Below are 27,546 nucleotides of genomic sequence, written 5' to 3' on the forward strand. Positions count from 1 at the left end.
CAGATATCGAGTTAAGTATAGATACAATGTATCCAATACCCTCATAACTACAATAAAAAAAATCTAGGAGCATTTATAGAGTGAAATCCTTAATACCAATATGTATTCAAACCATGTTCCAACAGAACACCTGTCCTTTCCCCACGTAGAATAAAATGTTACAAATACTTAACAAAAATACCAATAAAACAATGGAAACCCATTCATTTCACTGCGCCCAAGGGTATGACACAAAATACTGGCTTAAAGAGGTAGATTTAAAAGAAAAAGAAAACCAGATTCTCCATTCTTTGTCACTTTTATTCAGTAGTAGTTTTTTTTTTTTCCTTATTTTCAGTGCCAGACATGGCAAGGAGTGATTACAGCCAACTGTTATTAAAACATTGTTCGCAACATATACCCCCTTTATCACTGACCCCAAACTGACTCATTTTGTGTGTGCTTTCGTTCTTTCTTAATATGCCACCACCAAGACTGGGTGGAAGGAGCAAGGGTGAGAGAGATGAAGGGGGAGAGTCCAGGAGGCCAGAGAGGAGGAATGCTACAAGCCACAGTAAGAATGAGCTGTATTTAATTTAAAAAAGGGAGAAGGGGTGTACCCCACAAATGATACAGTAATGAGGATACACAAATCCCATAGCATGACTGAAGGCTTTCACTGTGTTTGACGTCATCACAATGGAAGGCATAAAAAGTGGAGTAACTCAATGTTGATACAGTCCAATCTAGTCCATTAGGCAAGATGGTGCAAGAAGTCATTTAAATTAAAAGTGCCCTACCCTTACCTAAATGGCTAGCAGACATGGAGAACACTACAATGATAATCCACAGAGTTTTCTCCATGTAGCTATAAAAATGTGTTGTCGAATGGCACACTGTCAAACACTGGAAAGGGGTGCCACAATGGACCTCTCTCTTTTATAGGTACGAATGCTAGATTCAACTATCTCAACTAAGCAGGAAGTGGGCTCTTCTGCTAGGAATGCCAACCCTAATTCACTTTGTCTTGAAATATATACAGATTGTTTGTAGTAGCTACAGCAATGATATTTTCCTTGGGGTGCCAGGCCGTATGAAGGATTTTCTTATTGAAGTCTAGACTGTCAACACTTATTTCATCTTTCTTTCGCTTGCCGCTTGCACAGACTTTGCGTGGCTTCAAAACCGTGCGTGGCTTATTGTTTTCTCGTGATGCTTCTAGAGTTATATCTCGCTTTGTGTTCCTGTCGAACATTCTGAAGAAATTATTGTACGATCCAGTCATGACAACGCTGTGAAAGTAGAAGAGTCAGTCAAACAAAAGAACAAGGGGCTGAGCCACTATAGTGGCTCAGGGTTAAACCTAACCTAGTATTCCACAGAAAGTAGCTGCTTCAAGCAGATGTGAATGAAGGAGACAAGGCTGCTGGCACAACTCAATCACTGGAATAAGCCAGAAATATACTGGTTAACTTGGTTCTATCAGAACTATACCAATGCCAACAGCATCTCAAGTAAAACTTCTCTTAGTACTGAGTTATCTTTGTTGAATATTTTTGAACTAAATCAGCCAGCAAGCATTGCTTCTTTTATTGGTACTAGGGAATGAGCCCAGGGGCACTTAACACACTGAGCCACATCCCCAACCCTTTAAACAAAATTTTTTATATTTATTCTTTTTAGATACACATGATAGTAAATATGACATAGAATACACACACAAAGTATAACTTATTCTAATTAGGATTCCATTCTTGTGGTTGAATATGATATAGAGTTTCACTGAGCATGTATCCACATATCAACATGGGAAAGTTATGTCTGATTCATTCAACTCTGTCCTAATCCCACCACCTACCCCCATTTGCCAGCTCTTTTTCTTTCTTATTTTGAGACAGGGTTTCACTAAGTTGCTTAGGGCCTCACTAAATTGCTGAGGCTGGCCATGAACTTGCGGTCCTCTATCAAGACAACCTTCAACTAAGAAACACTCCAGTGAAGAACTGTTCCAGAACAAAATATACGGCTACATATGAAACAAATACATTTAACATAGGTTCCTAGCATATGCGCTGTACCAGATTCTTTGTCATAAAGGACATAACTGAGACAACTGGCAGAATTTTAACGAGATCTGTGTACTAGATGGCAGCACTGCATCAACATGATTTTCTGCTTTACAAGCCTGCATTGTCATTTTGTAGGAATGTGTCTGCCTTTAGGAAACACTCATTACAGAAATTCAGGGGTAAAGGACATAACATGTGGTGTTTATGCACAACTGGTACAAAATTAAAACATCACAAATTAATGAGCACCTCCTACCCCCACTTAAGGAAACAGCTGCAGCAGTGCACCACACCCTATTACAACAAGACCTCCTTTCTTTCCAATCTGTCCATTTCTCCCTCTTTCTCACTTTTCCTTCTTCCTTCCTGACACCTCAGATTCAGTAGAGGCATTCAAAGGCAATGCTTGCTTATTCCTACCAAGAGGAGCCAAACCAATACTGGAATTTACATAAAACCAGACGAGTATAATACAAAAACCAGACAAAAGATATATGTTCCAAGTACTACTACCCTCTAAAACACCTAGTATCATGAAACCTGAATCATATAAAGCCTCTGTAACAAAAATACTATCAAATCAAGTACCACTACTTTAAATACAAGTTTTAGAAATTATGTTTTAACTTGAACACAGTTAAGTGGTAATTAAATTCCAAAGACTGGAAATAAGACTCATTTAATATTTGGAAATAATGACATATTTTGATGAAACAGTAGCTATCCTCTGGCCTCAAGTGCCCAGATAGGTTAGACTATAGGTGTGTACCACCTCGACCAGTGAGAAATGTGATGTCTCAGGTTCATAAAAAGAAAATATCTGAAGACATTTAAATAATAATTTAAATAAAATCTTTTGTTACAGATGTTTTGTTTCATATTACTAGTGAAATCAATATGTAATTTTTATCTCAGTATTGCTATGCTACAGCTAAAATTACTAAATTTATTTTAAGGAATCCTTGGGGAAAAATGAAGCAATTTATGTTAACTTAAAAAAAAGTTGGCCATATTTTTTTAGCTAATGTGGCAATTATAACAGGAGACATGCAATAGCAAGTTTATTTCTAATAAAACTCATATTCAAATAAGAGGTTCAAATTAAAATCTTACCTGTCAGATCCATTCCAACAACATTCAAATTTGTCAAATATGCAGTCATTTTCATACAGTGAACACAGTTTACTTCTGAGGTATTCATGTACCTGGGGAAAAGACAGATATACTTGGTTTACCTAAAGAGCCTATGTACTCAAATCAGGAAAATGATTTAACAAGTCCCTATCTTAAAAAAAAAAAAAAAAAAAAGGTACACACATACACCTCATCATCTTAAATCTCAATCTTTTTTGTAACAATAATAGCAGTTTTTAAAGAACCTTTTACAAAAACACAAACCACCCCTAAGGAAGCACATTTTCCTATAGTACAACAGAAAAAAACTCCCTCTGGACATGACACATGTACCCTGAAATACCTGACTAAAATGCTCAGGCCAGAAAATATTTGAAAATGGCGCAGACTAAGAAAAGAATATTAGAGCAATATTTGATTATCACTACTTGGTTTTCAGTCCACTAACTGCTGCTAAAACACTGCTTATTTCCTTTAAAATGCCATTTTCTGGGCATACATTTAACTTGGGCTTATATTTCCAAGTAAATGCATATTCTATGTACAGTGCAATGATGCCCTGATTTGGTAATACACTCTAATGGTTACTAGGTGTGCATCATTTAAAATGTTGATAGTATCACTTCTTATTACTTATTCAATGTTAAAAGCTAATGAAAATGTATCTATTTTTGGATTATTATTTCATATTTACTGATATTTAAAAAAAGAAAAAAGTAAATCTGGTATTTAAAAAGAAGACTAAGAAACATGATACATTTCAACATTAATACTGCTAAATTAACAAAGGAAATATCACAATATTTGTTGTAATTGGAGGGAAAAAAAAGGAGATAATAAACTATTCTTTTTTTATTGAAATAGAAGTAATGATAATAAAGTATACTCTAAATCAGAATTCTGCTTTCTTTTTTAAAACACCCTAATCTTATTTTATTTTTTGTGGTACTGGGGATCGAACTCAGGGCCTTGTGCTTGCAAGACAAGCACTCTACCAGCTGAGCTATCTCCCCAGCCCCCCTAAACTTATTTTAATTGTCCATTTTACTTTTAGTACAGAGGACTTGCAACTCATGTGGGTTTAGGATTGAACATGGTAAGTAATGTTAAAAAAATTAAGGAGGAAAATATCCCCGAATCACACACAACAGAGCAAAGCAAGATGACTGTATAAATTCAATAAAATTATGAATTTGTACAGGTTATATGTGCATATGATGTGACTCTATAAATTATTAATCCAAGTTAGCATAGGTAGGAATGGGGAAATCAGGTAACCCATCAGCTAGGTTACTGTGATTTGGCAACATTTTACAATGCATGTAGTTCATACAGTGTTTCTCACCAAATGATTCAAGAGTATGAAGCTAAGGTTCAAATTAATAATCTTCAATGGGAATGGGGAGATGGTAAGGATAACTAGAAGATACATTAACCTTAGCAGTTACACAAATAAATACAAAGAATTAACAAAATCTCTCTCTCTCTCTCACACACACACACACACACACACACACACACACACTCTCATTTATTTTTGGGTGCTAGGGTCTGAACTGTAGGGTACTTAACCACTGAGCTACATCCCAAGCCATATTTATATTTTTTTATTTTTATGTGGTGCTGAGGATTGAACCCAGTCCCTCGCACATGCTAGGCAAGTGCTCTACCACTGAGCTAAAACCCCAAACACCCTTCCTTTTTATATGTTGAGACAGGGTCTTGCTAGGTTGGCCCAGGCCATCCTAAAATCCTCCTGCCTCAGTCTCCCAAGTGGCTGGGGTTATAGGTATGTGCTACCATGCTGGGTCCCCAAATATATTTTGAAAACAAAGCAGCACTTTATATCTTTGCTTCTGTTTCAATGTAGTATCTTATTTTGAAATTTCAAAGACCATTAGGGAGAATCTTGGGTGGTTTATAGGTTTGTCAAAGGATATTTAGTTTGAGAAATTCTGTTCTGATTTTATTGGAACTATGAAACATAAAGAAACCATTATAACCATTAGGTAGCATTAAGTATTTCCTACACTACAGTCCAGGGCATAATAGGTTTCTGTTGGCCTCTGTCCCATGCTGGGCTTTCTTATCTCTGGGTAAAGGGTAGTGGCTGGCTGCCAAGAAGAGAATCCTCAAGTGATACCCCATAACAGGCAATTCCTAAGTCATCTGTTGAGCTTTCAAGCCCCTTTCCTTTAGTGAAAGACAATACTGCTGGCCCATAAGACATAACTACATAACTACACACACTAAACCGAAGCTCTCGTTCCGTCACTCTGCATGCTCCTTTAGCAGGGAGTGCACTTTTCTTCTCACTCACGTGTATATAGCAGCACACAAGCTTGACAATACTAAACCAGACACATAATAAAACCTCAATTAAGCAGCAAAACTGAACAGACAACATGTGTGTGTGTGTACACTTAAACATACACATCCACACACACACACACACACATTTAACATGAGGAAAAGCAACATATTCAAGGGTTTCTGAGAGGGAAAACCTAATGGTGAACCCACACTACACGGGGGTTAACATACAGTAAAAAAATCGTTCTCTATAAACACTTTAAAGTAAATAAGGTAGATGCTCATTGAAAGAAAAATGCAAATACCTGGTATGTTTCCACGGGCCTGTTTTCCATATTTAAGTCCCAAATTTTGACTGACAAATAGTCTCTAGTCATCATATAGCGACCACTATGGCTGAATTTTACATCAGAAATAGAAGAGATGATTTCAGAAAAAAATGACCTGTTACTGGGGTCTTCAGGTTCTTCAAACACTAAAAACAAGCCAAGGAAAGAGAGAAAAGAGTATATAATATTCTGGGTTGGACAAGTAATTTTCTGAAACAACCATTCATAAACATCTTAAGAGTGAGGTAAAAATCACAAGCAAATAAAGAACTGATGATTCTTTATTATTAGATGATTTTTAAACATCTCTGGCTTTAATAACAATGTAATACCCCTAAAAGCTTAAGAAAATGACATATTTTGTGGGGGGTGGAGGTTGTTTAGCCGGGAACTGAACCCAGGGGCTGTTTATCACTAAGTTACATCTGCAGCCCTTCCATTTTTTTTGAGACAAGGTCTCAGTAAGCTGTAGAGGCTGACTTTGAACTTTGGTTCCTCCTGCACAGCCTCCTGAGTTGCTGGGATTACAGGCATGTGTCTGGCAAAAATGACCTAATATTGAAAGATGAAGATGCAAAAGTGTGCTGTACCTTCCAAAGTCATATGGCTAATTTAGTCGAACCAGACTCACCTGAGATCCGCAACTTCAGTGGACCAGACTAGTACATTCTGCAATATGCCTAACTGACTCTACCTGTATCATCAGGGTGAAAAACATGTCATCTTCACCCATCCAAATTCATACCAGGATTTTTTTCTAGTGGCTACATAAAATTATTTTCATAATAGACATGCACCTATTTCCTGAGTTTTAAAAACATTCAACTACATGACAATAAGAATACTGCAACCCCTTAATTTTTTAAGTCAGTGGTTTTCAAACTTTTTTCTTTTAAGCTAAGATTACCTCTTCTTGAGATAAGTCTTCCTAGGAAGTTCAAAACAGAAAGAAAAGTAGGAATGAAGAGGGAAGGAGCAAAAGAGAGGAGGTGTTCTACTTGAATATTGTGTTGCCAGAGAATAGCATTCCACTAAAAAAATACATTCACTGGGAATCAACAGATACAGCTCCCAGGGAGCCTTACTATGCTTTTGCATATTAAGGAACAACCTGTAATGCCTCATGGAGTCAGGCAGTTTACCAAGTACAGGAGGCTCTGGGCACATATGACTAAGCTAGTTTCAGGCAAATTAAATATTATTAAGGAAAAATGCAATAAACTTACGTTTAGAATGCCTATCACAGAGGGCAGATGCCCTCATGTCACATAACCGAATAGTTCCTTTACTGCTGCTGTATACAAATGTGTTACAGCTATTTGGATGGAATTCTGCAGCTGTGATCACTTCTGTGAGCTCTTCCATATTGGCAGGCTTGATATCCACAATATCTAGATAGGATTTTATTAAGGAATTTTCACTTGGAAAAAAAAATAAGCAAATATAATTCTGTATTTCTCAAACCTAAAATCCATTCAGAGACCTAACAAGTATTAAGTCTAAATTGCATTCTACTCTTTTGTGAGTATATATCCCATAAGTATTAGAACCTTTAATGCTAAAAAACCAAATAGTTCTTACAGGAGTACAGGCAACTTTTAAAATATAGAAGTCTTTCTTATTATGATACAAATTCTAGAAATCATAAAGCAAAGACCAATAAATTTGGCTTCATAAGTATTAGAGAATTCCAAACCAAACACCTCAAGAGAGTAAAAAAGGGATATTATTTGCGCAATCAACTCAATACAAAAAAAAAGTACTTTTAAAAGTATGGGTGCATGTAAATCCAGTGGGAAAAAACAGAAAAGAATAAAAAGAAATACAAGTGACTGAATATGAAAGATGTCTGAGTTTATTTAAAAAAAAAAAAAAAAAAAGACTTTCACTAACTAGATTGGTAAAGATTCAGGCAAATAAGCTCTTATATACTTATTGATAGAGTATGAATTATGATAAAGGTTTTTAAATTTTTGAAACAATAAGCTATTTGAAAAATATATAGCCACAATTACCATTGATCAAGGCTTTAAAAAAGAAATGCATACATTTCTGTATTTATATATATATATTATATGAATATGCATGGTATATAGGTTGATACATCACATACATATGAACCGAAAAATTTCAGAGGATTGATATGAAGAGTAAAAACAGGGTTTGGAAAAATTCTTTTGACTTTATATCATCTTTCATCATGACATGTATGAATTTCCGTTTCCAATGTCAATGAGAATATTTTTAAAATTAAAATCTCAAGTACGATACTCAAAAATTTTTAACCAAAAACTCAATTATTAAAAAACCAAATTTCTATTTTCACAGATACAAATCTCTTAAAATTCCATGAACTTATTTTGAAATCAATGCATCATGCCATTTATCTTATCAAGTAACTCTTCCCTAGTGTTCACTTATACACACGGAAAAAATAAGATGCCACCCATATTAAAAGACACTATTAAAAAAAAAAAGGAATAAAATACATAAAATAATACAATGAATTTAATATGGGCATAATATGCTTTCTTTACCATATACCAAAAGACAAAACCAAGTGGATACTAAAACTTCTATCTGTAATTTCCAGATGCCAAAGATTAATCCGCAAATCATCTGCAGATAAATAAGTTTCATAATCACTATTAATAGAAATTGAGTTGATGTGGTATGTATGAGCATTGGCAAATATTCTTCGCGGACTAGCCTCAACCATTAGGTCCATGGGTCTAAAGACTGGCACCTGTCAATAAGACATAAAAAACAATTTACAATAAGTTCAGTGAGCAGTTAAGGTTCAGAACTTCATTATTTTAGTTTTTGTGAGAAAATAAAACAGCATGATACCACAGACTTAAAAAGCAACTGATGCTGATCTTTTCAAATTTGAAATGTGAAGAAAAAGTAAACAATGTGGATAACTTGCCTTCTTTGTTCCAATCTTTTACTTGGAAGATATGCAAAGTTAGTGAGGGGTTGTGGTTCAAATTAATGAGGTAAAGAAAGAAATTAAATCATAGTATCTTGGTATTTTTTTAAGTCACAACTGAAACTTGTCCCTTTCCATTTTTTTGATCTCCAAAGAAAATGAATCTTGAAATTTAATCTTGCAAGAACTGACATTCCAACTATGAAAAAGAGCAGTGGTATAGTATAAAACATACTCTTCTGTTTCATTTCTAGTTCTGACCCTGGCTACAACATGGCCTCTGTTTAGTTCAGTTTCTATGTTTAAATGGGAGTAACTCAATGTCCTACCTTGTTACAGAATTATTAGTGGGGGCTAAGAATTGTAATTGCAATTATTCCTATTCTTCTTGGAATCTAGGCTATAATATGATATGAACATAAAACCCAACTCATCTGAATCATTTTTTAAGTACTTACTCGTAGTGTAGTAACTGTAGTAGGATCTCTATACCTTCCATCTTCCTCTTTCAAGTTATAGCCTTCTGGTCTTTTGTCCCTTTCACTGATTTTCCATAATTTTATTGTTTTATCTGAGGAGAGAATAATGAAAGTCCTCAAAAATAAATGACAAATTTATACATTAATGGTAATCATAAAATTCCACATGCTATCCAATCAAGTCACAGCCAGATCTCTATCCCTTAAAAAGAATTAAAACTACAGGGGAAAAAATGTATGTATATAACCACATGTTTATGAATACACACAAATAAGTACACAAATATGCTAGGTATCAAACTCAAAAAAGATAGAGAATGAATGATAAACTTAGTTCACACTGCATATTACTTAGAACTGGAATGGAAAGGCCTGGATCCCTCAGTTCACTTTCTAAGTAGATCCTATCAAAGACTCCACAGATTCCTTCATAGCGCTGGATGCCTCCATTTTAAATGTGTTTTTCCCTTTGTGTCATGGATTTCTAACTATGAAACAACTCCCTCAACCAAAAAAAATTGGTTGATTAAAAACATATGCCCCAGACCCTTCAAGAAAAATATTCTTCACGTCAAAGACATATAAAAGAGAACCTTTTAAAAAATAAACTTTACTGTTAACCTTATTTTTTTCCTCCCACAAGGGCAGAGAACTGATCTAAACAATTACTCTGCCACTGAGGTAAACCCAAATGCCTAAAAATAAACTTTTAAAAGTTTACTTTTATTTTAGATTTAAGTTTAGACTTAGACAGGAGTGTTCCCATATGTCCTTCACCCAGCTCGCTCTGATGCCAGCATCTTATGCAACCATGGTAGGTTTGTAAAAACAATGACATTCCCCCTTGCCATACTCTACTCTTTGGAAGCAAGTCATTAAGTCCAGTTCACACTTAGAGCCATTTTATAAAAGCAATGCAAAACAATTCCTAGAGAGACACCACTGATTCTCTAGCCTGCTAATCCTCATTTGCTTTGTTTAGAAGAGAATTTGTTGTTCCTGTAGATGCCTTTCTCAAAAGAAAAACTGCTAACTTTAGTAACCTGTAATCTATTCTTTCTAAATTCTGTGTTTATAATTCTCTGAGAATTATAAACAAGATTACACAGAATAAGTTCTATGTGTCTCCTACGCACTATTTAGTGTGTGTGCGCATTTAAATATTTAGACACATGTATTGCCTAAAGTCTATATTTTGGGACAAATAAAATCCGGAAACCACTGATAATCAAGATGACAACCCTGTCCCCCATCTTTACAGCTATCTTCTGACCTGTTTAAAATCATTATCTTTATTGAAAATCAAGATAAAGAAAACCCAATACGCTTTAACAAACATTTAGAAGGGTAAAATTAGTTTATGTTCCTTACAATATTATATGGAAAAAAAAATCCTAAAAACAAACTACCTGAAAAATTAAGATAGATAAGACTTCAAAGACTAGGTAAATACCCACAACTTTTCTGGAGAGGACTTTTAAGATTCTCAACAAGATCTGTTCCTTCCTCAGTTTCCACTTGTGTTTCTAAAACTGCCAAATAATTAAAAGTTCATCCCTGGGGTCCACCTGCCACATGCAAAGAGTCAGAGCAGAGAAAAACGCTGCCAAACCTCCTTTGTGGGACTGCAGCTTTGTCTAAAATTCCAAAACTTAAGCTGTTAGAACCCATTTCTGAGTGTAATTTGTTAATATTCGTATAATTAAGACTCAAGGTCAACAGGCTGGACAGATGTTTTTGCCATGTGGCAGGATGAAGAAGGAATAAGAGAAGTTGGGTATAGTGTCACCTGCCCATAAACCCAGCAGAGCTCAGGAGGCTGAGGGAGGAGGATTGCAGGTGTGAAGTCGATCTCAGCAACTTAGCAAGGCTGTGAGCCCTGTCTCAAAATAAAAAATTAAAAAGGGCTGGGGATATGATTCAGTGGTTAATGGCAAAAAAAAGAGGTATCAGAGAAAGGCAAAAGATGAAAAAAGAAAGAATAAAACACTTGGGGTTGTGGCTCAGTGGTAGAGCGCTTGCCTAGGATGTATGAGACACTGGGTTCGATCCTCAGCACCACGTAAAGATAAATAAATAAAATAAAGATTGTGCCCATCTACAACTAAAAATATTTAAAAAAAAAAAAAAAAAGGCTTGAAGAAATTTCAAATGAGATGAAGATACCCCATAGTAGCAGTTTCAAACTTATTTTTATGAGTATAGCGACTCTTTTAACACTGGGGTATAGGGTGGGTTATCATGCTAGCTTTCAGAGAAAACCACACAGAATGAAGATCTCACTCCACTTAACAGACGTTATTTCTTCCAAACTGCTTTCTGTCCTTTTAAATAAAGCTTTCAGATGCAGCTTGAGTCCTCCTCCTACCTCCATCCTGTTCCCATCCTATTACCCAGGCATAACAGCTTAGAAAATCCCATGCCAGGTTTATCCTCCCACCTTGGATCCTATTTTTAAGCACTATTTTTTTAGCATACACACAAAACAATGCAGTCTCCATTTATTTGAATTTTATTTAGAATTCATCACGACAAAAATTTACAATGTTCTCTATGGAGCTTTCAGATAATTTATAATATCCATCAAAAATTTGAAAATTTAAATGTATATACTAAATCTATTTGGGAGATACTGTTAATTCTGTCTATTAGAGATAAAAACTAAAGAGAATCACACAAACCTGACCCAGACACTGGAATTTCCAGTGGTCTCTCCCTCCACTGAGTTTCTGCAATATTTAGGGTCTAGAAAGGCTCATCTGGTGATTATGCTTCCAGAGAAGCAAAACAAAGCCTCTATAAAACATGTTACCACAGAAGCCACTTGAGTTTACACTCTGCAAATGTCTAGGTGCTAGAATTTCTCCTATTAATAGTAAGGGATGGAGAAAATAAAAGGTTTCTCCCAACCCTTGTTCCAGCCTCAGAAAAGATTTAATCTAAATTTTTATACACTTGCCATCTGGATTCTGAAATGTCTCCTCAATCACTCTAATGATTCTCTTTAGACCCAAGATACCAAGGGTAAGCCAAGTAACAGTAATTTATAGGAAAAAAAAAAAAAAAAACACAGAACAACAAAATTATCCAATTCTTAACTTGTCACAAAGGGCTTCAAATTGTAGAGTCAACTCTAACACTTACACTTAACAGAATTTAGGTACACTTAGAAAGGAGGACCAAAGAAAATTAACATACTCCTTACACATGCAAAGTTACTGTATTTAGTACAACAATACTATAATACAGGTATCATCTCCAGTTTGTTGATGAGAAAAATTCAACTGGGTATTAGAATTGGCATAAAGTTACTAAGCTGAACAGTGACAGAAATGGGACCAACCTAACTCAATGGTGAAGCAGCTCATTCTTTTCACTACAAATAGGACATACACTAAATAAAAACTGGTACCCAAGAATCTAAAAATTTCAAGTAAAAAACAAAAAAAACCAAAAGAACAGAGAAAGAAATACAGATTACATTCTGTACAGAGAAGTAAAGTTTCCTAATGTCTTTCACAAAGAACTCTCATGACAACTCCTGTTGGAAAAGGTGAGCATCCCTTGTGGGATAGGTACAGTAGTAGGCTGGAAAGGAGATGTGTACTTACCATTGGTAGACAATAAAAACTGAGCAGCATTTTTCTGGGGTAACCACCTGATTTTGTTGATCTTTTCTTCTATTTCTAAACTTTTCAAGTAGTCAAATTCTGGTTCATGGCTCTGGAAGGTGCTGTAAACATTATATTCTCCTCTGCTATGAGACTGAATTTTGTTCTAAAATGAAAACAAAAATATTTGGATCATTGTTGATTAATATTTCAAAACAATATGTAATCAGTTCCAACACACCCTGCAAATTCTGGATGGTCCATTAGTTAGCTTTATATCTTAAATACAATTATATTCTGTTTTCTACATTTAAAGGTCTTCAAGGAATAAATAGGAAAGATTTTCAAAGGGGATGGGGGGAAGTAAAAGCTTAAAACATAAGCTTCATTCAATATGAAAACAGTGGATTAATTTGATTACTAATTCACTATTATAGGTTAGAGTCATACTGATAACAACAACAGTAATCCTGAACATCTATAATAAGGAAGTTTTTCTAAAAAGCACAGATTAAAAAAACAAAAAACCTTGCTCAGAAAAAGCTGGCTGAGGCTATACTTTCTTTGTCTACTTCAGGGGGTCAATTCCCACCTGTTATTCAAAAAAAAAAATTTTCCCCTTTTCTTTTCTGATGCCTGTCTTTTGGTTATTTCACTGCTGAAAAACCTTAGGAGTTCCCAGAAATGCAATGACCTCACCTTTGGATCTGTACCAAATATCCCAAGACCACCATTACAGAGAACATAGCTACTGATTAAATATACATTCGGCATTAGCCAGCAAAGCCCCCATCCCTCCCCACCAAAAATGGCTTACCCTCCTTAAACTACCTTTCTTATCTTACAAGCCTTATACATACTAATGATTTATTTTAGTATCAGCCTGAAAAACACAAAACTTAAATTGCTGGATAAAGGTACTACTTGTGAGCTTTTTTAGTTAACACTTAATACCTCAGTAAAAAATGAGAATTATAATCATGTTTACAATTTCATCTGGTCTATCACCACACAATTAAAAACCTTGTCCAAAAAAAAAAAGTATGGTTCAAAAACAAACTATGGAAAAACAGCTTAAACGATGAACAACTGGTTATTACTATGGACAACTATTTTAAATAAAAGTGAGTTATTAAATGAAATGTTTAAGATTATTGGATAAGAATAGCCTCTTACTGGGGCTGGGGATGTAGCTCAGTCACAGAGCAATTGCCTATTATGCCTGAGGCCCTGCGTTCCATCCCCAGCACCACCAAAAAAGAAAAAAAGAAAGGAAGAAAGAAAACCTATCATTAGTCTCCATATCAAAAGAAAACCTGTTACATTATGTTTCAGGTTGCTTTTTTCCAGTAACTCAATGATCTGGATTGCTCATTCATGGACAAAGCTACATTTGAACCCTTGGATAACAGTATCAATTATTAGTGAATAGGTTGGCTGATATTAAGAATACAAAGCATACCACAGAACCTAAGCCGCCTTGGAGATATGCAGGGGGTGATAAAAATCATATTCAGAGTCTTTTCTCATTACCATACTTATGCTCCAAATTAGATCATATAATAGCTAATCCAGTAAATATATATATTTGATCACTTCAGAAGAAATGCCATAAATCTTCCACCAGAATTACTCACCCAGTCTCACAAGATTTTTCATTATGTACCAAGAAAATGACAATATACTAAGCAGCAATTCAATCTTTAATATAAATACTGTGTTTGCAACTTTTGTTTTTTCATTCAACACTTAAATGTGACGTGTTTACTAAGACTTAGAAGGGACAGAGACTTAAACTAGAGTCAAGAGCAGAAACTGATCAAGGTCCATACAACTCAGGTCATCAATGTAAAGAGCAAGGGCGAGCCATGCAATGAATTTTTTCAGTAAAGTACAATGTATGCAAATATGTTCAGAAACAAAACAAGAATATCCTTCTGAAAACTCAAGAATAGCCAGCATGGGTCTCAACAAAATCATGGGGGAGTTCAGCAATTGCAATGGATGGCAAGAAGCACCATCTGTAACAGGAAACAAAAGTACATCACAAATGTATCACACAAGGAGAAAATTATGTCTAGGAAGTTGAAAGACACCACATACTAGCCTCTCCTCTCCTGAAACACCCCTAAAATTACTTAACAATTTTTAACAATATACCCACAGGACAAAGAACAACAGCAGAGATAACAGCAGCAGTAATATAAAACAGATGCACAAACATACAGCAGGCTCCAGCGAGCTTAGCCCTTAGCTGGCAGTGGGACTTCCCTGCACTTGGCCAGGGGGCATTTAGATTATAATGACTATGACAGCACTCACTATTCTCTGCATGAATCAAGTATGGTGAGCGAAAAAGAAACAATCGCATGTGTTCAACACTGTGCCACTCAAACAAGAAGGCATGGAAATCAAAGGCGGCTTTCTGGGTTTCATCTAAGAAACAGAATCAACTCTCTTAAGTCACAGAGAATGAGGATACCTTTTGGGATGGGATGGATTACTGGGGATTGATCCCAGGGGCCCTTTACCTGAGCTACATCCCCCAGCCCTTTTTATTTTTCACTTTAAGACAGGGTCTCACTAAGTTGTTGAGGGCCTCCCCAAGTGGCTGAGGCTGGCCTTGAACTTGTGATCATCCTATCCCAGCCTCTCAAGTTGCTAGGATTGGTCTTGTGTCACTGTGCCCAGTTCAGCCCTATTTACTTTGAGACAAGGTCTAGATGTTTGTTATATGAAAAAGTAAGTACTAGTATTTTGTGTATTTTTCTAAATATGTTTAGCTAATGCTTTAAAAAATACACCACATAAATGGTGTAGCCACTATGGAAAACAATAATGCAGCCACTATACGAAAAACAATATGGAGGTTCCTTAAAACGAAACAACCCAACATATCAACAAAAAAACAGAACTACCATATGATCAAGCAATCTCCCTTCTGGATTTTATTCAAATGAATTTAAAATGGAAATTGAGAGAGAGAGAGATTCACAAAGATATAAGGCTTCCTTTTAAGAATCCACAGGACCAAAAGGTTAAGAATCTCTATAAAAATTAAAACTACACTGAGATTTCATCTCACTCCAGTCAGAATCGTAATTATAAAGAATACAGGTAACAATAAATGTTGGCGAGGATGTGGAGAAAGGGTACACCCATAATTGCTGGTGGGACTGCAATTTGATGCGACCACTCTGGAAAGCAGTATGGAGATTTTTGAGAAAACTTGGAATAGAACCACCCATTCCTCTGCATATACTCAAAAGACTTAAAATCAACATACTACAATGACGCAGCCATATCAATGTTTATAGCAGCTCAATTTACAATAGCAAAACTATGGAACCAACCTGGGTGCCCTTCAATAGATGAATGGATAAAGAAAATGTGGTATATACACACAATGGAATATTAACTCAGCCACAGAGAAGAATGAAATTATGCCAGTAAATGGATGGAACTTAGAGACAATCATGCTAAGTGAAATAAATCAATCCTAAAAAAAATCAAAGGTCAAATGACATGTGGATGCTAACACACAAGGGGGAGGAGATAGAAGTTCGCTGGATTAGACAAAGTGAAATGAAGGGAAGGGAGAGGGAGGGGAACAGGAAAGACAGCAGAATTAATTGTACATAACTTTCCTATGTTCATATGAATACATAACACCAGTGTAACTCCACATCATGTACAACCACAAGAATGGGAAGTTATATTCCATGTACGTAAGATATGTCAAAATACATTCTACTGTCATGTATAACTAAAAAGAACAAATTTTTAAAAATATTAAGTGGGGGGAAAAAAGAATCTCTGTAAAACCCTATGAATTCCAGCTCTTAAATTCTGTAAAAATGTGCCATAAATATATAAAGTTCAAAACAGGCAAAAGAAATCCATAGCTTGCTTTGGGGAGGAGAGGGTACTGGGGATAGAGAGAGCGGATGGCCACTTCTGGAGTGCCAGTAACACCCTACACTTCTTGATTCATGGGAGAGTTACTCAAATATGTTTTGTTAACAATCTCAAATGGAACACTTAGGATTTTGTGCACTTTTTTTTTTTAAAGTCATGCTCCATTCTTAAGAATGCTGTTTTAAAATATTTTAGATAATATAAGCTTCAAGATGCATTTGGAACTTTTTCTACTACCTGATACTGGAATGCGGACAATTTTAATCTTTTCTATTAGATGACATATTCAAAAGGCTTTTAAAAAAAGCAAAAGTGATGAAGTTACATAACTGCACCAAATTCTGATTTCTGATTTTGTAATCTGGAGGAGCAGGGCAGGAATCTGCATTTTAAATACAAGCCCCAGATAATTCTGAAGTTTTACATTCTGAAAAACATGGCCTTGATTGATGTATGAATGAAAAATAAAGACAGTTAAAACCTGGTAGCTAGAAAAGTAACCTTATTTTGTAGACAGGAACTCTAATTTGAAACAAAGTGTAAGGGTATTTTCTTTAGCTCCTCATGTACTGTCTCTACAATATTCCTGACAAATTGGGGGAATCTATCTCTTGTGAATTTATTCCTACATACACAATAAGTCAATATCTTTTTCTTCACGAAACTTTAAACATCTCTTCCCCTTAGCCTAGATCTTTCCAACCATTCCTCACGGCTATTGCTACATCTGCTATTCTCACTGACACATAGAAAAACCACACTAAGTGAATGCTGCCACATTATCTGAAAACAGGTTTTGTTCTTACACTTAAATAAACATCAAACTAAGTCAATACCGTTTATATATAAATGATACTGGATTTTGCTAAACTGCAAGTTGTTGATTTTGAGACCCATTCTAAGTTTTCCAAATTATTTAGGAGGAGAATATCAGTGTATTAACAATACTTGTCATCTTTTGGAATGAACATGCTTCCTAAGGGTTCTTCATTATCCTGTTAGGCAGTTTTGGAAATACCACCTGATGAACAAAAAAGCACAGCCAGGCACAGTGGCACACGCAGAAGGACTGCAACAAAGGCCAGTCTAGGCAATTTAACAATACTCCTCTCAAAATAAGGTGAAAAAGACTGGGGATGTATGTAGGTCAATGGCACAGTGTTTACCTAGGCTGAGGCCAACACCACAAAACAACAAAAACATAATAGAGAAGGAAATGCAAAAAAGTTACCGGAAGTCCTCAAAAACAGGAATCAAAGATCTCACGTGAATTGAAAAGAAATGAAAAAAGGAACTTTACCCACCTACACTTTCTCCTTAAGCCCAACTCTTCTTCCACACTTATCTTACCAGAAGTATCAGAAAGTCTCCAAGTAAACAGAAAGTCTGAATAACCCAGAGTCAGCAGGAAGCCAGGTTTTTCAACAACTGCCCATCACCTAATTTGAATACCCAAGTCAATAACGAAAACCTCTAAAAACTAGAGCACATATTTAACAGCTCTTCAAATGTCTAAAAATTGCATTAATATTTACATTAACAAAAAAGGAACTATTCCACCATCTCCTTTGTTGTCATAAATTATCATAAAAGGTAAAGATAAATATGGAAGATGGTCACCTATTTCAGTACATGCTATAAGAAGAGTGGGTTATTAGAATTTTGGACTTATTGATCACATGATGCCTGTGACTACCTCAGGGAAAGCTCTCTAGCTATGTGTCTCTATTTCCTCACATGCCCTCTTTCCATAACAAAGAATCTGTGTAATGACGCTTAGTATAAATATATTATTTATAGGGGCTGGGGAGATAGCTCAGTCGGTAGAGTGCTTACCTTGTAAGCACAAGGCCCTGGGTTCGATCCCCAGCATCCCCCCCCAAAAAATATATATTATTTATAAAAATGCTATTAAATGGCAGTTAAAATTATTAAGCAATTATCAGTCTGAAATACACTTGAACTGAACAAAGAGCCTCTAAATAACTGCTCAGTTTCTTCACATTTTTATTGGGGAAGAGATGTATGGCAGTAGCTGGACATAGATGGCTATTTGATGGCATGACATGAAAGGAGACCTGCTATTTCTGAAAGATGAAACAAATCTGACAGAAAGGATGGGTTAAAGATGTCAAAATCTGATGGCCAAGTTCTCTGTTACTATTGCATGACCTCTTCGTAAGTAAGACAATAAAGAGTTGGTGAAGATATTTTGGTCTCCAGTAAAGTCAAGTTTAGCAAGGAACCTTATCACAGGTAAGAGGATAAAGCCACAATGATCAAATGCCAATGTGTTTTATAAACAAAGTTACTATCATATCATTACCAGAGACTAAGAAATACCCACTGGTTAGGTGGCAGAGTACACTGGAATGCAACATTAATAGTTTATCTAAAACTGTGTCACTAACTTTTCCTGGGGTTGATCTAAAGAAGAGGAAGATCATCTGTAGGTTTCCTTCCACTTTTCAAGCTAACGCTATTTTACAGAAATACAGACGTGAATTCATAAAATCCCTCCCCAAAATTAGAGCAAAGTGTAAAGTCCACACAATTATAACCAAAGAAATAGATCCTGAAGACAACAGTGTATTAGAAGTTCTTGTGTTAAGATGCGGCTTTAAAATGTGAAAAATTTATGAGGTAAAAATGCATTAAATCAATTACTAACAAGATTAAATTTCAGGGGGAAAAATTCAACCGTCATCATCACTGTTATTTAATCTATCACTTAAAAATATATATTGAATTTTCAGAATATATGCTACTTAACTGAGGTTCTAGACAATGATTTTATTTTATTTTTTGCAGTGCTGGGGATGAATACTAGGAGCCTTACTCAGGTTAGGCAAGTGCTGCTCTACCCAATGAACTATCCCAGCACCATCTGTTTTGAATTATTACAAAAGATTAAAGATGACAGAATCATGTAAACGAAGTCCAGTTTTTCTTACCAGAGGCTCTTCCCTCAAAATAAATAAAATCTGCTCATTTCTTCTTACAAGAGTATGTATATGAAATGTTATCATTTTAGAATCTTCAGTGGGATTTCAGGAAAGAATCATAGGAAATCATTATTCTTTCTTCTTTTTTGCAGGGGAAGGGGGTATCAGAGGAGGTACTGGGGATTGAATCAGGGGAGCTTTACCACTGAGCTACGTCTCCAGTTATTTTTTATTTTGAGATAGGGTCTCACTGAATTACTAAGAAAGATCTCAAACCTAGGATTCTCTTGCTTTAGTCTCCAGAGTTGCTGGGATGTGTGCCACCACTCCCAATGGAAATTATTATTATTTCAATATAAAATTTTTGGCCTTATTTTCTAACACAAGTAAAACAGAGCAACTTCAGTAACAAGTTACATCTTTAATTTCAAACTAATTTAACTAACAATCTTTAGGAAAACACTAAACTGTTATTTTGACTACACTTACTAGAATCCATTATTAAAGAAAAATTTGCCCCCTTTTCCTTAAATTTTAGCTGTTTTTTCACATCTGATTTGACTTTAACAAACTTCCACCTACTGAAAGTGAAAATGACTTCATTCTCAAGTTAGTTTTAATCCAGACAGCTTATATTTTAAAATAACACAGTGAAATGACCTCAATGAAAATGAAGAATCTCTCGAATCTTCAGAATGTAAAGCCTGTGTATTATCCTTTGAGATTAACAAAATGTAAGCAAAATTAATTTATAAAAGCTTTTCTCCAAACACCCTTCTTTAAAACAGGCTAAGTGGAGAGAGCCATTAACTTTCAATAAAAAATAAATTCAAGGGCAGAGAATGCCTATGGGAAGGCATGCTCTAAACTAGAATAAAATTAACATTAACATTTTGGTTATCTAACATGAAAGGCAGCAAAAAACACTGAAAAGACAGCATGTCACAAATTCTGGGTTCTGGTTATTCTATTTAAATCCTGACTTTCTCATTTGTAAATAAATGGAAATTGTAGTGACCTCTAAGGTCCCATTTCAACTCTTCAGTATTTCAAGATTCTTATGGTCAAATTTTTAGTTGCTTGAAAACAGTAACAGAAAACTAATTTAACCCCCCTTCCCACCAGACCATTCTTTGTCAAGCAAAGCTTGAGTCTTATTTATCTTACTTTCTTCCAACCAAAAAAATCAAATTAAAAAATAAATAAATAAAAGGAGACATATTTAGTGTTTGTGCATCTTCTAATCAGACACTATTAATCATTTCTTTTAAAATTAAATTACCTACCTCACTGGGGTGTTGTGAGGATTAATTCATTAGTGTTTGTAAAGCACTTTGAGATCCTCAGGTCAAAGGCGCTATAGAAGTGCAAAGTAGTAGTATTATTACTAGATTCTTTGCTTATTTAAGGAATTTCACAATCCTTTAAAACCTAACTGTGTTGATTTAGACATCTATTTGTAAAACCCTATTATTTATCCACATTACTTTAAATTCTTTTTTAAATATTATAGACAGGGGCAGATGTTTCATAACAATTAATTTTAAAGCTTAAACTCTAATCTACAAATGGAGGGAAGTAGGGGAAAATCCGGTGTGACAAATTTTGTTTAGCATATAATTTTAGTGAGAGATCCTGTCAATCAGTGTGCCTAAGGTGAAAAACAAAGCAAAAATGCCACTTTAATCATAGATTCTACAATGAGAAATTCCTTTCTTCAAAGAGGAAAGGAAACAAATCCAATCAACTCACTTTAAAAGCCAGTACTGCCCTTATAAATTATTACATGCATATACGTGCAACTGTCATTTAAAGCTTTACATTTAAATCACATACTAACAGTATGAGTGTGAACTAACATCAAAATAATTGAGTTGCTTTTTCTTTTAACTAGCCTCCCACCCTCAATTACATAAAGCAAACTAAGTATTGAGAAAAGGGTAAAGCAAATTTGCTTTATGGAATTTTAAGAGAAAACCAAGGGCCAAGGCTTCTAAACTGGTTAAAATCTTGGATTAATGAACCACTCCATCCTCTTTTCTAACCAAATCATTTTACAATTAAAGCTGCTGTGTTTTTAAAGCAAACAACACACATACATATACACACAAAGCTAAGAGAACCAGATCTATCTCTATATTGAATATTCCACTCAATAAACACCTCCTCTTAAATATTCCAACATCCTCTGATGAGTTTCTCCGGTGCAACACAAGCTCCAGTTAAGATGGAACTAAAATTAATATTAAACTTTAAACACTTACCTCCTGCTCCTGTTGAAAGATGACAACTCTACCACCTTTATCTCCTGTTGCTAGTAATTCTCCAGAATGATTAAATTCTACTGTAGAAATTATATCTGCTGTATAATTAGAACAAAAACAAAAGACATTAGTTTGTTTTCCAATTCACTAGCTAAAGAGCTGAACATGTTTCCTGACATATTCCAAGTCTAATATATCAATGCACCAGGAGAAACAATGAATTTTAAGTTCTTTCATGTATTATTTTAATCCACCCCCCAAAAAATCCCCCAGAGTAACCAACATAAAAATATCAACAAAAAGGAACACAACAAATAATAAATTCATGGTTTATTAATATTTCAATAAAATGTGAATGCAAAGAAATCAACTTCTGCAACTTTCTATGAGCACCAACAAATAATAAATAATAATCATCTTGCTAATTTTCTTACTACATATTTTTGATAAACTTGGGGTTTTCTTTTTGGGTGCTGAGGCTCAAACCCAGGACTGCAGGCATGCTAGACAAGTGTTCCTACCACTAAGCCATACCCTTACACCCAAAAATGGCCTATAAAAATTTTTAGGGCTGGGGAGATAGCTCAGTTGGTGGAGTGCTTGACTTGCAAGCACGAGGCCCTGGGTTCAACCCCCAGCACTGAAAAAAAAAAAAATTTAGGCAGATATTACTAGAATTAGGGTAAAATTTTAAATGCAAAAATAAGGGCAGATAGAATGCTAACAGTCATAAATTCCACTCAAGTCAAAAGAAAACTGTTAAAATACACAAGAATTGTTATTCCAAGAAGGATTAGACTGAAATATGAACTTATAATGAAAACTACCAAAACTTGGAAACATCATTCCATCATTGAAAGATCATTCAAGCAACTATATAATGTTTTTTAAAGGAAAACTAATGACACAACACTGCTGAGTCTTAAACTGAACTTGATGCTTGGCTCAGTATGACACACATCAACTGAGTACCACCAACAATAAAATGGCAAAGAAAAAGAACAACTCTTAAAAGGAGAATCTTTCCTAAATTTATTTTTTAAAATGTTATTTAGTTATGGGTACAGTTCAGTGGTAGGGTGTCTGCCTATCATGCATAAGACCCTGAGTTTGATCCCTAGTATTGCAAAGGGGGGGTGCCCACGGGAATATTTATTAAAAAAACCCTATATTAACTTTATAAAAAAGAGTATTCTAATATGGTTAATAGAACCCCCTTTCAGAACATTAGTCAAGTGCCCTGCTATGGATTTAAGTTAACCCACTGTGAGTTTAGAAACATCAATTTCCAAAATTTGCAACATAAAGCAGCATTTAAAAGGCATAATCAAATTTTGATAAGAAAATGGTGTGAAATTTTATCTATATGCTAATTCAAACCAAGAAGTTTACAAAGTATTATATAGAATGGAACTCTTATTTCTTCCAACCCTTTCTTTTTAAAGGGTCATCAGTCATATTTATTCTTAGAAGGTGAAAAAATTACCTTCTTTTGGGGGTGGAACAGTAACTGTTGTGGGTGGTGGAATGACAACGGTAGCATTATTGGTCTATTTTTACTTCATTGGGCATCCCTTTTTGTCACCTACCTTCTGTTTCTTTTTGTCATAATAAACAGAATAGGTCACAATCAGACAGCCAAGGGTTCAAATACGTAATGATCTCATGGTAAAATTCAGAGAAGTTAAGCATTTATAAACAGTATATAGAAATGATAATAATTACTGTACATTAAGTGACCAAATTATTATTAGTCTTGACATTCTTTAAATCCTTTAGTTTTTGAGAGTTGAGATACACTTTATAGAAATATTCATTGATTTTATAAATTCCATTTGAGGATTATGTTCCAAAAAAAATGATTTCAATGAAACCAATCATGTGCAGACATGATTATGTCTGTATTCACCTACAAATATATATTATTTAAAAACCACAGTTAAATATAAGAATAACCCATAGTCACAGGCTGGAAAACTATGGTCCACTGCCTGTTTTTGTACATAATGTTTTACTGGGACCCACTTCAATCTACAAGTAGTTATGAGACTGAAGATATTTACTATCTGGCCATTAACAGAAAATGTCAACCCTTGCTTGTACTTCTGGACACTGACATTAACAAATACGGTTTGTGTGGATACAAGGACATACTGAACTAATGTCAAAGAAAACAATTTATGGCAATATGTACAACTATGATGTACGTATGTGCTCAATATTTATATGCTTTTCTATAATTAATCTTTAAACACCACTATAATATAGATATCATTTCCAATTCGGAGAAGAACAAAGAGATGCTCAAGGTAAGCAACTTGCCTAAGAAAACATCATGTAACTATTAGGTGTCAGAGCCAATATACAAACTTAGCAGGTATGAACAACCATGTGGATAAGGCAGTAGCATAGGATTTTGTGAAATCACTGAATGATGACTAATGGAATAATGTAGAAATGCTCAGTTTATTGACTCTCTCATTATTGAAATGCCTGTGTTCAATAAAATATTTAGAATTAAACAACATGTTTATACTACTTGCTAATGACTATAACCAACTACTGTCTTGTCCTATAGTAAAGTTTTGAGTACTTAATTCAGCACCTGCTACATTCCAGGCACTAAGCAATACACATTCTAAATTCTAACCTCTTAAAAAGAGTTTTACAAGGAAGAACTGCAGCCACAATAGATGAATAGGAAACTAATAAAAGATTAAGTATATATTTAAGAAAATCATTAAAGTATAGGACTGAGTCCACGGAAGAAGAGAGTGAGCCCTCTATTGGCCTCAGGAGTATAATAAAACAAAATAAACAATTATGAAATAAATTCTAAGAAATAAAGAACAAGTAAATACTTAAAGAAGCCTCCTCTTTTTAAAAATAAAAACAGGCACACTCACTACTATCCATCTACACTGTCAGCACCAACCAGAGTGTTGTTCTAATATGAAGTTAAATTCTCATATCTGGAAGGAAATACACTTATTTCTGGTTAGAATGAATCTTATTTTTTTACAAAATAATTTTTTACTTCCCATAAAGCTTAAGATTTTAACCAGGCAATCTGTCTCTACTTTTGAATGAGAATAAAAGTAAACAAAATATAGAAAAGAAGAGTTTTCAGACAGTGGGCAACATGGAGCACAGGACTGTGAGCCCACAGGAGGGGGAACAGAAAGTGAGCCCTAACATTCACTCCAGCTTACTGACTGGAAGGAGCTTCCAGGTCAAGGCAGTGGAATCCAGAGACCAGTAAGCTCAATGGGTTGTGCAGACAGAAGTTAGGAATCAGAAAATTAAAGTGGCTAGAAGGGATGGGCAGAGTAACCCCAAGAACTGATACTGTACAGAGAGAGTTAGAGGGATCTACCTTGAGAAGCTCTGGCTGAACATGGATCTGGGCCTATGTGGAGCTTTCCTAACAAAGCTTTTAAAAGGATCTAACCCAACCCAAGTATTTAAACTATGTGCTAGAAGAAAATCCAATATTCACCAGCAAAAATTCACAATGTCTGGCATCCTATTTAACATTACTGGGAATGTGAAGAGGCAGGAAAATATGAACTACAACCAGAAGAACACCCAATAGAAACAGAACCTGAAATGAACAAAAATGATGGATTAAGGTCCTAGTAGACAAGGACCTAAAACAACTATTGGAAATATGTTCCATAGGCTCAAGAATAAAACATGAACATGATAGAAATGAAAAATAAAAAACAAAAAAAGGGGGTTGGGAGATATGGCTTAGTGGCAGAGCACTTGCCTAGCATGTCCCAGGCCCTGGGTTCAATCCCCAGAACTGCAAAACAAACAAAAACATAATATAAAACGAAAAAAAAAAAAAAAAAAAAAAAAAAAACCCTACAAATGAAAAATAGGTTTGAAATGAAAGATATGAAAATATGGAGATTAGGTATAGATCAGATACTATAACAAAAAAGATGATCTTGAAGGCCTAGCTATATAATATCAAAACAGAATGATGTAAAAAGGAAAACAAGCAAAAACAAAAATAAAAAAACCCAACACCCAAGACCTGACTTGGGATGACATAAAGTGTTCTAACTTATGCATCCCTACAGTCTCAAGTGGAAAAAATGGGAAATATTTGAAAAAATGATGACAAATATGTAAATGCTCAATCAAGATGATACTTTGCTCTCTACTTAGTAAGGCAACTAACACAAAGAAGTCGGTTCTAAGCATTAGCTTATACTGGCATACAGTAGTGACAACTGAAACTCCATTAGCAGTCTTGCATCAGTGATGTGACTTCGCAATACTGTGAACTCTTCGTAAAATTCCAATACTTGAAATGTAATCTTCCCTTGTTTACACAGTAAGCTATAGTAATCCATTAAACCTACGCCCCTTGTTAGCTCTAAAGAAACCCTTAATAATACTATACTACACTGTACTATAGACCTGGATTTCAGGCTTATAAAATAAACAAGTTTTTTTCCAGCATCATGAACACATTAAGAATATTCTAAGTCATGGAGACCAAGGAACAAATTTATTTTTCTTGTTCAAAATGGTCCTGCAAATTGCCACACTTGGACCATGCCTAGTAAATACCAAATGTTCCCTAATGACTGACAGAATTTTGTTTTAAAAGAGGAATTTAATAGTACAAAGGCCTTTCCTCATATGTATTTATCAATTAAAGGTATGGTTAAAAAATTCAAGTCATAAATCTTTATGCCCAAAGATTTTTTACTTGATAATTTCAGGGTTATTAAAAACAGGGCTGACGAAAATCTACAAGACTGACACAAACCCCTTCATGACTGACAGATTAAACCAGGGGAGAAAAGTGGATGGATCTAGGGAAGGAGAAGGGATCGATACCTAAAAATATAAATGACAGAAAATTTATGCCAATATGAAAAATATGCATTTGTTCTAGAAAGGTATGCACTTAATAAAAAGCAAAATCTCGTAAGTTCAGCTGTAGAAAAACTCAAAGAATTCCAATTATAAATTTTAAAGACCACATTCTCAAATAACTAATAAAATAGCTAAAGATTAATAACCACACTGGTTCTAACCAACCACTTGGTAACTTTATAACTTTTAGGGAAAAGACAAAAATCAGTATTGCAATAAAAGTTTTTTTTTCCCAGATATTTGTATTTTATTTTATTATCAAATTGTTTTATTTCCTTTTATTTTTACAGACTGCATTTTGATTCACTGTACACAAATGGGGTACAACCAAAGTATTAAAACAATACAATAATCTCTGTAAACTAACCAACTTACAAAAGAGAAAAGAAAAAAGTTTGAAATTCCACCTTTGAAACATAACCACAGGTAAGTTAATTAGTCTCTTAGCAAATTCATGCAAATTAAAAATCAGTTATCAGATATATTTATATACAAAACAAATTTTTATGGGATCACTTACAGTACTGAGATAATCGTGAGTCTTTAAAATTAACTTTAAAAACTCTGCAAGTGAATTTCATAGAAAAAAGACATTCATCATCCTTAATCCCACCTCTAAGAGAAACACTATCATTTTAGTATGTATTTTAACAAAGGCTATCCATGTATACTTA

At 34.7% G+C, this 27,546-nt stretch overlaps 1 protein-coding gene across 2 annotated transcripts in view; it reads right to left on the reverse strand.

The window, feature by feature from the left end:
• Positions 1 to 252: 252 nt before the first annotated feature.
• Ppp2r2a (protein phosphatase 2 regulatory subunit Balpha) overlaps positions 253 to 27,546 on the reverse strand; it is a 61,157-nt gene continuing 33,863 nt past the window's right edge. For both annotated transcript variants that reach the window (XM_047548960.1, XM_047548962.1), the window contains exons 3-10: positions 21,974 to 22,071; positions 12,847 to 13,012; positions 9,215 to 9,327; positions 8,393 to 8,570; positions 7,051 to 7,215; positions 5,801 to 5,970; positions 3,162 to 3,253; positions 253 to 1,271 (exon numbers count right to left, since the gene is read on the reverse strand). In XM_047548960.1, coding sequence (XP_047404916.1) covers positions 992 to 1,271; positions 3,162 to 3,253; positions 5,801 to 5,970; positions 7,051 to 7,215; positions 8,393 to 8,570; positions 9,215 to 9,327; positions 12,847 to 13,012; positions 21,974 to 22,071 — 1,262 coding nt within the window. In that variant the 3' untranslated portion in view covers positions 253 to 991. The remainder of the gene's footprint in view (positions 1,272 to 3,161; positions 3,254 to 5,800; positions 5,971 to 7,050; positions 7,216 to 8,392; positions 8,571 to 9,214; positions 9,328 to 12,846; positions 13,013 to 21,973; positions 22,072 to 27,546) is intronic.

This window comes from Sciurus carolinensis, chromosome 4 (assembly GCF_902686445.1).
Source record: "Sciurus carolinensis chromosome 4, mSciCar1.2, whole genome shotgun sequence".
Lineage (NCBI taxonomy): Eukaryota > Metazoa > Chordata > Mammalia > Rodentia > Sciuridae > Sciurus > Sciurus carolinensis.